Here is a 12,626-nt window from a genome sequence, read left to right as displayed (position 1 = left end):
TGTTTTAGTACTTGACAGTTTTTGCTGTAAAAAACATAACATTGGGCAGCTCCATATGCATCAAATATGCAACGGTATTTTTTTTAAGTAATGTGTGTTACAGTATTGCAAATACAAAGACATTTTTATCCCCCCCCCCCCTCCTTATGTTGCCAATGCATACAAAGTGCCATTTGGGAGAGCTATGGCCATGTGTGAGCTGCATCTTAAAGTCTTCAACTATGAGGCCAAATTACGTGTTCTTGAGCACGACACGGCGTCTTTCATGGCTCCGTACTGTGCATCCCCTGAAACTAATGAATTTGGAAAAATTCTTACACTTGAGATGGATTTGATTTCGGATTGGAAAAATAATTTACAGTTCCGAACCTTCCCCAGGTTGAGTTCTTGAGCAGTGCCTAGGGGAGCAAGCTGGAGTGAAAGGTCCATGCTGGTGCGTAATCTGGCCAAGATTTTGAAGAGGACGGGTCCCATGACAGAGCCCTGTGGCCCACCCTGATTGACTGGAGCTGGAGTGGATTTGGAGCCATGGATGGTAAAAAAAGAAAAAACAAATTCCCTTTGGACAGGTTTGAGTAGAACCCGGTAAGAGGACGGGATGGGAAACTGCGTCGAAAGTTACGATAGCGAAGTCAGGTAGCGATGAGGAGGTTGTTCTGTGAGTGTGTTGGAGCCTAAAACCCTATTAAAAGAGGTTGTTAACCGCTCTGCTCTCGGTCTCGATCAGGCTTTTTGAGAATGGGTGTGACTATAGGTACTTTTCAAGCCGAAGGGTACCAGACAGTACCAGACAGTTAGCTGGACTATCCAGTGAATGACGGAGATGATGCTCATTGTATTGCTTCGCTGGTTACAGGCTACATACTCCCAAAATAGTTTGTATTGTGTTTTTAAGCATGGATACACAATAGCCCAAATTGTGGTACCGAAGAAGCTGTTGATTTCAAACATGTCCTCTTTGCTGAATCACAATTAGTGTTCGACCGTGTGAGCTAAGATTGCAGCAATAATTGATGTGAAACACTGTATTACATGCGGGGGAAGAATTGGGTGCAACATCTTGTTTTATTCCTTCGATTCTTGAGGATTTCGTGAGTGCAGTCGCCATTGAAAACAAAAGCAAATACACACTCGACTGGATAAATCATGCTTCTCTTGCAACACAGTGGGGAAAATGCTGCACAGTTGCTATGGAGCCCTCTGTTGCTAGGCAATAGGTTTATTTTCTGAGGTTTTTTTTCTCTTTCTTTTTTATAAGAGGCAGAGTGGTGTTTTCTTTGCTGTCCAGCAAATGTTGTTCCCCCCCCCAGTAGGCTTTACCAGAAACAAAATATGTAGAAAGAGACTTTTCTCCTTTTGAAATACAGTTTATTAAAAAAATCAATCAAATCTTACTGATTGCATGTTCAAATGAGCGTGTATTTGCATAAAATGTGAGCCTCGTGACATGCAGGACTCACCGGGAAAGCATTGGATGAATACCTTGATGGTAATGTTTTCCATTGCAGGACAACATTCCCGCTTCCTTCAACTGTGCCTTAAAACATATTTCATTCACATGTTTTGTTGCTGTATGTTATGAAATGAAAGGTCTTCCTTTCTTTGAAAGTTCACTTGAGATGTGCTCTGAATCAATGTCCAAAGCATTTCATTCTGGCCATAATCTCATGATAATCATAAAAAAAATACCCATCAAAGAGCAGGAAAAGTTAAGAATGAGAAGAACATCACGTGTGGCCGTCTTGTGGCTGTGGCTGAAAAGCATAAGCATAAGCATTTTTCTTGTTTTTTTAATTCACGAAGAATTCTTTTCTTAGAATCCCCATCACATCTACCAGCGGCACAACTAATGGCAATTTTTGAACGCAATGCTCTTTGATAGTCCGAAATGTCTCATCAAACACAAAACGAATGATAACAGCAGGCTGGTTTCACTCGACATGCTTTTTGGCTCGCCAGCCACCCTTTTTGGTTTTTTTCCGCGAGCACAAAGGCCTTCTGTTTCATGACGTGTGTTTAACGTTAGTCGTGTGATGAAGGATTCACACAAACCTGTTCTCCTCTCTAATTCAAACACTCCCTGGCAGACGAGCACTCGACTCCCTTGACAACCGATAAAGTCTGTAATGATCCAAATGGCAGCCTTATCGTGTTACGCGAGGCTTGAATAAACACTGTTAACCCGAACAAACACCATACCTTGATGCGCCCGCTAAAGTCTGCTGTGTTACAATGAGATTCCATTCTTGGCTCTCAGCAACGGACAATACAGATCATGACATCCACTCTACTCTACTCTCGTCTACTGATATTTGGAAGTTTAAGCAAGTAACCGAAATCGCACGACTAAACAGATTCTTTGACAGTCAAAACGTAACATTATTATCTTTGTTAAGGTCAAATTCTTTTAAGATTGTTGTGTTACTGTGCCCAGTATTATGGCTTATTTTCGTGTACGGTATATCGTCAATGATCACGTCGATTGTATCGCTATTTCCAGTCCGTGATGCAAGCATCTCGTGTTTAGCTGGTTGCAGGCCAAAGGAGCAACACTCCCTATTTGACAGACTAACGGGAACCACAACTCGTGACAGCACTTATCACAATTGGGCTGACGTTGCACGCGTGGGCACTTTTTAGGTCTGTTGCGTACGCTCGTATGCATATTCAGAATTGTGCAGCACCTACAGATACAGAACGTTTTGTAATTGTGAAACGACCACAGTGGCAACTACATTTGTCTCCATAGAAGGCCACCAGCGATGATACGACTGGAAAACGGAACTTATTGCAACATAATGACATTGACATTTTCGGACATACTTGGCGAATAAAGATGATTCTGATTCTGATTTGGTGCCTGATGACAGTCAGGCACCAAAGTGGTACACGTCATCTCTATCCTGGCTGCTCAGAGCAATGGGGCTGTCGACAACTGGCCATTGAAAAAAAAATACACAAAAGATACACACACCCAAAAATATTGTTCCATTTCAAAATTGTTTGCGCCGACTATAATTGTATTCTTTTTCTTTCTTTATATAGTCCGGTCATATCTCTTAGGGCATCTGGGTAGTTGTATGGACAGATTGTCTGCATTCACATCTGAAAGAAGTCCAAATGTTCGTCTTTTGGCACGTTTCCGATAATACTGTTGTTGGGAATAAGTCGACGTGCGGGCCACAAGCGATTTTTGGGGAAGAAGCTGTACTAACAAAGCGAGAGTTGGTTTCACTAAAGCAGCATCCAAATATGCAGAGAGCGACACTTTGCTTTCTCGCTTCCTCTTCATCTCGCGAAGGAATGTACTTTGACATCTCCGGGGAAAACGGTTACTGGTCGCTTTCTCAAAGTGCAATGGAAATTGGCCCGACTTTCCCCGACTTTCCCCCCCCCCCCCCCCCGTTTTTGCAACGAGATGGGTCAGGGAATATGACAAAGCTTCAGGGCATTTAGAAATGGGAGGACGAGGGCCGCTGGCGAAAACCGGATTATAGGACACGACAACAACATGTCTCGTGTGCTTATCACAGGATTTTACAACTAGCGCTAATTCAAGCTAAAATAAAGGGTCCCATTAATACATCTTGGGACCAAGTTATTTATATTCAGTGACATCAATTAAATCATTGACATCATTGTAGACTGTTTGTATTTTGCCAGGATAAACAGATTTTGTTTGGGGGGGGGCATGTTACACAAAAAGCAGCTTGTTTTCTACGGGAGTGTTTTTCCCGTTAATGCCCATTAATTCAAAAGAACATCGGTTGAGTTCAGAGGTCTCGGTCTTCTTCCTCTTGGTTAGTGCCTTGTCCACCTGGCAAGCAGAACAGCGAGTTTTCTAATATCCAATATCAGCTTTGAGCCTTGCACCTTAACCTACATTGTCATAATTAAACAAATAAACTGGGATGAAAGATTCATGATGACGATAAGCATGAAGCATCTTTCTCACGAAGTCAGCTACAGTTGACTGCTCGCAAGTTCATTGCATGCTCAGTGTGAATGGATTCTCCTTGTAAAGCAGCTCGTCTGAATATTGAAGGGGGCTCAGGTGTTGATAGTACATGGAAGCAACTTGCCGTGCATATCTGTTTACAAGATGTACTGCAAACATGTAAATGAGGCATAGTTGGTTTCTCGCCGCTGCTTGACATGAATTTCGAGCATACTGCACTTTAGAATGTGTTTTTATGTTGTGTCATGACTAACAGAGTAGCTTCTCCTTTTTTTGTGAGTGTGTTATGAACACGCTCTTAGCAGCAGCAACTGATTTCGTTTGTCACTGTCACAGCACATCGCAAGTACACAGAGTAACCTTTGAATTAGTGCATAGCTTGCTTGAAAATGTCATTACCATACGTGTTTTTATATATGTGCAAATGGTGAATAGTCCATTGCATTAAAAGGAACAGTGCATATTATTTTAAAAAAAATAATATGTATAACGAAAACTATAGAATATGTATGTGAACATACAGAAAAAAATATTATTATTGCTGAATTAAGAACAAAATGAAGCAAAAGATGATGTCGATTGTTTTATTGATCCATCATCTCAGTTTAAATATGCCAACTTTACAGCGCAACTTTCCTTCTCTTTTTTTTTTTCAGTGTATTTCTCCTTTGCTTCCTCAGGTGCTCCAGTCATTGTCGGGATGAGCATCAACATAGCAAGCATCGATTCCATCTCCGAAGTAAACATGGTGAGTCTCACAATGTGGCATCATGGGATATGCACTGAAGTTGCATAGTGTTACATACATCAGGTAGCAGCCTCGAATATATTATTGCCGATGATATGGCACGGTGGCCGACCGGTGAGAGCGTCTGACTCACAGTTCCGAGGACCCGGGTTCGATCCCCGGCCCCGCCTGCGTGGAGTTTGCATGTCCTCCCCGTGCCTGCGTGGCTTTTCTCCGGGCACTCCGGTTTCCTCCCGCATCCCAAAAACATGCGTGAATTGGAGACTCTGAATTGGCCGTAGGCGTGACTGTGAGTGCGAATGGTTGGTTGTTTGTTTGTATGTGCCCTGCGATTGGCCGGCAACCGGTTCAGGGTGTACCCCGCCTCCTGCCCGATGACAGCTGGGATAGCGACCCGCGTGAGGAGAAAAACGCGACAGAAAATGGATGGATGGATATGACACTGTGTAGTACACGCTGTATCATTTAAGTCTTAAGTAAAAGTATTGAATTATTGAATGTCTAGGTTGAGGTATTATTGTATATTTGGAGTTATATGAATATATCATATATATCAATACATTTCTCCTTCAATGTGGGCTAGACAATTAACGTCCACAAAGAGATCCTGCGGCGTTTGCTTCGTTCAGCGCGCGAGAAGAGGCAAGCGTCGTTGCCGCCGCTTCACCATGACAACGCGGCCGCTCACAATGCCCCGAGCATCTGAGCGTTCCTGGCCGAGGAGAACATTGCCGTGCTCGCCTGCCATGGCTTCGTGTGATTTGTTTGCCGCCTCTTTCCCAAACTCAAGAGAGTCATAAAGGTTGCCTGTTTTGAAGACATAGAAGACATGAAATGGCCGTGATTACGGCGCTGCGGAGGATGAGTGCACGAAGGCGTGGCCGAGGAGGCTAGGATTATGTCGGAGGCGATGAAGCAGACGTTTTTCTGATGGCAAACGTATTCAAAATCCTATTTTCTCCCTTTCCAGGACTACACCATCACAATGTATTTCCAGCAGAGTTGGCGAGATAAGCGTTTGGCCTATGGTGAACTGAACCTCAACCTGACTCTGGATAACCGTGTCGCAGATCAGCTTTGGCTCCCAGACACCTACTTCCTTAATGACAAGAAGTCCTTTCTTCACGGAGTGACAGTTAAAAACCGTATGATCCGACTGCACCCCGACGGCACCGTCTTGTATGGGCTGAGGTAAAAACATTGCGATCACCACGTCTCACGCACGCTACGCAGAATACCTACTGTGCTGGAGATAGCTGATGAGCTCACTGCCCTTTGTTCTTGGAATAGCTGTCACGGTAACGTTTGTACACTGTTTGGACAGAACATAACATTTCTGAACGACACAGTCAGCGAGCAAACGCTTGCATCTTAACACGGTCTTTGGTGCGTCGTCTATACGCGGTAGTGTAACCACGATGAAGGGCGTGTACAAACAGTTTTTAACAATTGAGGCCAAACCCCATGATTTGCTGCACATCATACAGCATTAAAGGAGGAGGAATGATTATTATCGCTTTAGTGCAGAGGTGCTCCTCTGAGGGGAACGATCGGCAACTGAATCATTTACTTTCGTCGCTCGAAGAGCAGAAGTGAACATGTGCATCGGCTGTGAGGATAATGAACTGAGTAGAAGGAGAATGAGTCAAGAATCCTCCTGACATGTGGGTAAATAGTACAAATGCACAGAGGGACATACTTGGGAATGTTCAAATATAACACAATGTCCTGAGGTTTTTCCAAATCTTAATTAATTCAGGTGCTTTTCTTCAGAACTCTCTAAAATAAAAGGCTGCATGGGAGTGGATCAAGCTGCAAATATGTTTTGTTCTATGAATAAAATGGCAGTGACAAGGTTTAGATCACACGGAGGGAGGAATTGTTAATGTGACAATCAGTGTTCAGACCCTCTGAATTACCGAATTTGTTCTGACAAATTAGGAAAAGTTTGCTTTCATGACTCTTTCGAAGCCTGTGAACGTACCAGCGCAATGCGCGGGAGCGTGTTCCCAAAGTTGAACTCTTGAGCTCAATAGTCAACGTTTGCTTGGACTCAATTCATAAATGAACACCTTTAACTCCACCTCGGATCAAGATGCAGTCGGCCATCTTCAGATCTATTGGATGGGCGACCTGGGCCTTATGTCTTTTTAGCAATCTCGAATTCAAGACCGCTATTCTCCAGCATTTACAACATTTACAAGGATCGTCCATTCATCCCATTTCTATAGCGTTTATCCCATTCAAGGTCACAGAGCTTCTCCCAGGTGACTTTGGGGGAGAGCCGGGTAGACCCTGGACTGGTCCTCAGCCAATCGCAGGGCACTACTGAGACCAATGCACAATTACTTTCAGCCAAAATACGCATCGCTTTTCAAAAGTTGGACATTTTCTGACAGCAAAACAAAGTTGCATTCAAGGCCAAGAAACGTTCTGATGTACAGTATGTCAGAGGTAGAAGATTGTTACAAATTTCTCTGGCGCCAGCCGTAGCGGCGGCTTACATTCCTCATCGGCCACATTCACACGCTATCTGGGTACGGCTTGCTGGAATCGTACAACTGAGTTCTTTCTGTCTTGTTTCATCTTGGAACACAATTTTTCAACAAAACAAATGCGTCATTTCCTGATGGGTATATTAAACATGGCAGATTTTTTTGTTTTTTTTTTTGGTTTGGTTTTTTGGATGCCAAGGAATGACATTTGATTTCAGCAGCTGAGGGACCCCTGAGTCCCATCAGTTCAAAATAGTAGTATCATTTACAATATGGAATCTTATTTGCAGAGAATGGGGAAGTCAAATCTGATCCGAGCTGATCGAATTGCGGTTGAGAAATGGTGTTTGCTACTAACGGATCAGAACCAGACATAGCGCATATCGCCCAGCGAGGTCTATGACGGCCTTCGTACATTCCATTCACCTGCCCGCCTATGAATTTGCTCATTCATCTCGGTCGCCGTATCCTTAGGGCATTGAATTGATCACATCTGCACTGTTGTGGTTGTCTTCTCTATCCAGAATATGTAAGCCTTGAGGTAAAAGTAGATGAATTACTTCTCCAATTACGAACAATTCTGCCCGAAGAGGTCTGTGAAAAGTAATCAGTTTCACAACCAAGGCCTGTCTCGTTCAGCACAATACCAAAGCAAGAAAAACAAGAAGGGTTTCAGAAACTATAACCGAAACATGCTCACAAATGGGAAGTGAATTTATGAAAGATTACACAATGTATGGCTTAGAATCTTGTCAGACGGGAAACTTACACAATTAGAGAAGGTCAAGTTTTGGTGAAAGGGTTCAACTTTGCCAAGTTCCAATAGATGACTGAATCCCACACTTTGTAAACTTGTGCATGAACTGATGAAGCCTGCTCAGATGAGAGGCAACCAGAGCAGTCCAGTAGCCAGAGAATCCTTTTACTGAAGAACATATGACTTGCAAAGGCAAAGGCAAACCTCGCCTTAATCCCCCTGCAATTTCTGTTTTATTCTGTGCCTAAAATTAGGCAAGCGGAGAATGGGACAAAAAAAACGGCACCAAAACCCATCGCTTCCTAATCTGCATTAACATTCCCAGCTCCAGCACTCGGGGTACGCAAGGTTCCGTTGGAGCCATAAAAATAGCCTCATGAGCTGAGAAAATTGGATGGGAGCCAGAAGAAAATGGGATTACCTGCACTCGCGCACACATCCGCTGATTGTGTGCTGCAAGAAACGCGCTTCGTCCGAACATCTGCAGAGGTGCTTGTTTGTTATTATCACTCACTCTGCCTTAATGCTTACTGACAGATTGCATCGAGACCTTGGATCTGTCCTCAGGACAATTTTATTTGCCACCACAACAACAAAGCATTTAGGAGCAGTGCATTATCAACGAGCAAAGCAAAGAAACTCTCTTATTAAGTATTATCATTGTAGGAATGTTATGACTAATACAAATATATGATCCGTTCCCTTTTGTGTTCACATATTGTAAATATAGGTAGCCGCTTCGGGGGTTACGGAAACATTACTCCCTTTTACTCTGTGATTGCGTTTGTCTTTTTCTTATTATTCTCTTCACAGATGGGCTTTAATAGATAGTTTTCAAATATCCAATTGGATTTCTCATTTGTTGGACTGTGACATGTCTTCACTTCAGATTCAGAATAGTCAAAGGAGTAATGATTCCATCCAGTCGTTATTGTCAATAGGAATCACCAATCGGGATTTAGAGGGTGAGTCGGAGGCCTGCTTCTCAATGTTGATTCTGAAATGCACCCAGTATACTGGCACCATGCGTTGCACCAGTACCAACAACACTCAGCTCGTAACCTCATTCACCCACCGAGCGACTGACTCGATCAATCTGTACTTCTTCTTGTATTTTCCATATTTAAACACAATAGAATTGTTTTTCCCATGGAAGTTCTTCATATTTCCTGCTATTTTCTTCGCAAGCTGCATCAGCAGACTGCGTAGGTGTCAGAAGTGTTGCTCATGCATCGGACGCGGTCATCCACCTCCAGACCACAAGCAGTTCCAATAGATGTATCTGTATTGGACGACTGCCACTTGATTTGAAAGCATTCGGGAGGCTTTGCGTCACAATGTTCACGCGTGCACCGGCAATGCACGTCATCCTCGTGAGCTCCGCAAATGCACGTCAGACTCCTCAGGTCCTCTGGAACTGCTGCCCCCGAGTGGTCTCCAGTGGGACTGAGCGCCGTTGACCCACATCTATCGACTTCTCCAAATTCCAAACCCTGTCCGGTCCACGGCACCTGCATGTGCCTACTCGATGTTGTCTCTTCCCTGACACATATAAGCACAGTTTTATTCATTGCGGGTTTCCGTTCGCGGTGCCGAAGGGGCAAAGAATTCTTCTCTGTCCGTTAGTCCAAGTCTACTTCACAGTGCTACCAGGAGGAGCTTTCCTTAGAGAGCAGTCGCTTGTGTCTTTTTGATCACAGGGTACAGACTGGAACTTCTGCTTTAGTTTGTTTTCATTTCACTATTTTACGTGTTTTGCATTACATTGGCATACGTCGGTGTTATGGTGGGCGCACCGCGGCCGCGCTGTAATGTTTTGCTCGACACTCGGCGACCCTCGCACGATCTGACGGGACGCAATCCAAAAGCTAACATTTCTGCCTTGACAATGATCGAAACTGTCAGGGATGTTTGAATTGACCATGTTTGATGTTTGTGTTGGACTTTTAGTGCGTAATACTGATTCTGATTGCTTCACAATTGTATTGCGCTTGTGTACTGAACTGAGCGAATAATAGGATTGGTTTGTATTTTGTTGATAGGCTTCATTTGCTATGGATGTGTAGCTGCATACGGTATCTCCCACTGCATACAAAGTCTAGCCCGCTGTGAATGACAGTGTTGCCTTTATGCAGCTTTTTACATGGGATGTGTAATTGCCACGCGACCTCTCCGATTCATGCAATGAAGTCGGCCAACATTTTCTTCTTCCCCAACAAAACCTCATTGGGCAAGGAACAATGAATGTGCTCTCGCAGTGCATCAGCAGTGTGTCGCCCCGCCGTACGCAGTCAGCGGAGGAGTGCTGCGAAGGCAGCAGGGAGGTGTAGCACAGCACAGCGGTAACAAATGCAGTCTGAGCAGCAGAATGCGGCTCAGTGTCATTGTGAATAATAGATATCGCACACCGGTCACACGCGTTTCGTTTACTCGGCATCAGCTTCGGCGCGTGCACATTTCTACACCGCATCGATCGAAAACTACATAGATGTCTTACATACTGCTTTGTTGAAGACCCTGTAAAGTACAAAATAAATGCCTTCAAAATTTGAAAAGTGTTGTTAACGACCCCGATAAACGTTATTCATTCTAAATAAAGTTTAGATGATCTCGTGGGCATTTGTGTTGCTTTCTAGCAGGAGCCTGAAGGTTTTGTGCTAACACGAACTCCTATTTCAAACTGTTTATATTTCCATCCTTCTTGGTGTTGGTTTGCGCCAAGCATTCCTTTTGGAATTCATCAGACCATAACACATTTGTTGAACATTTGTTTGGGAGACTTGGTCACTTTCTACAGTCACTACATGCACAAGTTACATTTCCAGGGGGCGCTGACCTTGTTGTAATCTCATTTGTAAAGAAACCCAGGCAACATTTTGTCTGTGTCCTTTCCCCCTCCAGAATAACGACCACGGCCGCTTGCATGATGGACCTGAGGAGGTATCCTCTTGATGAACAGAACTGCACCTTGGAAATTGAAAGCTGTAAGTAAATGCTCTCACCAAGACCTTCAAAAACAAACACGACAGCTGCTGATATCATCGCCTTCAAATGATGAATTATGACGTGCTGTCTCTAATAGTTATTTACTCCTACATATCTACAGGCCAACTCGTCTGGACCGTGTGCGCTTACGCTCACCACACGTACTGAAATACCTTTTATGTGTAATGAAAGTTTTGGTGAAACAAATACTGCGAGTAACTGATCGGCTATTTCGATGACGTCAGGCTTTCATCGGAAACATCGGAATCGCGTCACTTGGACCTTGTTGTGCATTTCCAGCTTTCCTGTCACCGCCGACATGGTTAGGTACAGCTGCATGAGATCTCATGAGATTCAATGCAAGGGCTGCGCTACATTGGAACTCGTGCTCAGCTGTGATTGACACTCTATTATGAGTGCGTATCTCTCACGTGAACAACAAAAGTTCTCTGTCTGACAGCGTCAATCAAAACTGAACGTAATCATCATTTGTTTTTGATACAGCTTGATACGCTGCAGTATGAAATGCCTTTGTTGAGGTAAAAATCATCATTTATAGTCAATACTAATGTCCTAACACGAGAGTGCAATGAGAATGATTTGCTCGGAACTGTCACTGTAAATCATTCAGAGTTTCCTCTTTTTGTGAATAATGCAATTTGAATATTTGATGGAGTCAGATCCAATTCTAGTAGCTTCTTTTGGTTTGGATTCCTTCGAATGGTTTATCCTGGATGGATCACCGTCCGGGAGGAAAACGTATGCGCTGCTGTTGTAATCCCAAATTGTCTCGTGCGATCATTTCCATTGTTGAATTTATCAATCAAATCACTCTCCTTGCTCAATATGCTGCATATTTCTGCTTCCACTTGTTGCTTGTTTACCCTTGGGATCTACAAAACGTAGATGTGCCATGAATTCAAACATTGCAGGATTTTTTTTAAAGGTTTTTTTATTTCTGCTTATTGGATTTTCAGTGCACTCTTATCAGTTTGATGGATTAGGCACCTTCCATCCACAGAGAGATTCAATGCTAATGGCTCCTGCTCCCTGGGTGAATTTAATGTCACCGAGTCCGGAAGTGTCGAAACGTCGTAAAACGCAGCGCACTGCGCTGCAGAGAATGCATACTGGCCCGATGACACAAATCTGCAACTGCGATCGCTTGCCAGCTGAGAATGTGCAGGACAGCCAAGTGACACATGCTGATGAATAGTCATGCTGGGTTGGAGGCACGAAGGGATGTCGCGCAATCGGGCTAAGGGTAGTTGAGCGTCCGACTCAGGCAGGCTGTTTGGAAACCAAAGTGTTTTTGGTCTCCATGAGCTTATTTGGGAAAATATTATTCCGATTTGCTATATCGCCTGTTTCACGAAGATCTTGAAGAGCGATGAGAAACTGTGTTGAAAACGATGTTAGTGTAGGAGACGGCTAATAATATTCCAGAGGTTTTGTGGGAAACTTATTGTTAGTGTGGCAGTCCGAGGCAATTGTGGGAGTATCACTTGTCAATTGCCTCCGATTCGTTGGATGACCACTTCTGATCATTTTTACCAGCTGCAAACGTGTACCGTATGTTTGCAACGCCTTACGTTCGCTGCCCAGCTAAGGCGAACTTCCTAAATCGTGACTTTGACTAACAGTCAAAATAAAAAACACCACAGCTAACCGAGCCATGCAAGG

At 43.8% G+C, this 12,626-nt stretch overlaps 1 protein-coding gene across 2 annotated transcripts in view; it reads left to right on the top strand.

Annotated features, from left to right (window-relative positions):
- The window catches only part of gabrb4 (gamma-aminobutyric acid type A receptor subunit beta4), a 39,328-nt gene that overhangs the window by 17,426 nt on the left and 9,276 nt on the right, over positions 1-12,626 (top strand). For both annotated transcript variants that reach the window (XM_061752192.1, XM_061752193.1), the window contains exons 3-5: positions 4,639-4,706; positions 5,677-5,897; positions 10,860-10,942. In XM_061752192.1, the coding sequence (XP_061608176.1) occupies positions 4,639-4,706; positions 5,677-5,897; positions 10,860-10,942 (372 nt within the window). The remainder of the gene's footprint in view (positions 1-4,638; positions 4,707-5,676; positions 5,898-10,859; positions 10,943-12,626) is intronic.

Source organism: Phyllopteryx taeniolatus, chromosome 17 (genome assembly GCF_024500385.1).
Source record: "Phyllopteryx taeniolatus isolate TA_2022b chromosome 17, UOR_Ptae_1.2, whole genome shotgun sequence".
Lineage (NCBI taxonomy): Eukaryota > Metazoa > Chordata > Actinopteri > Syngnathiformes > Syngnathidae > Phyllopteryx > Phyllopteryx taeniolatus.
The sequence above is the reverse complement of the archived record's forward strand: the minus strand, read 5'-3'. Positions and strand labels throughout refer to the sequence as shown.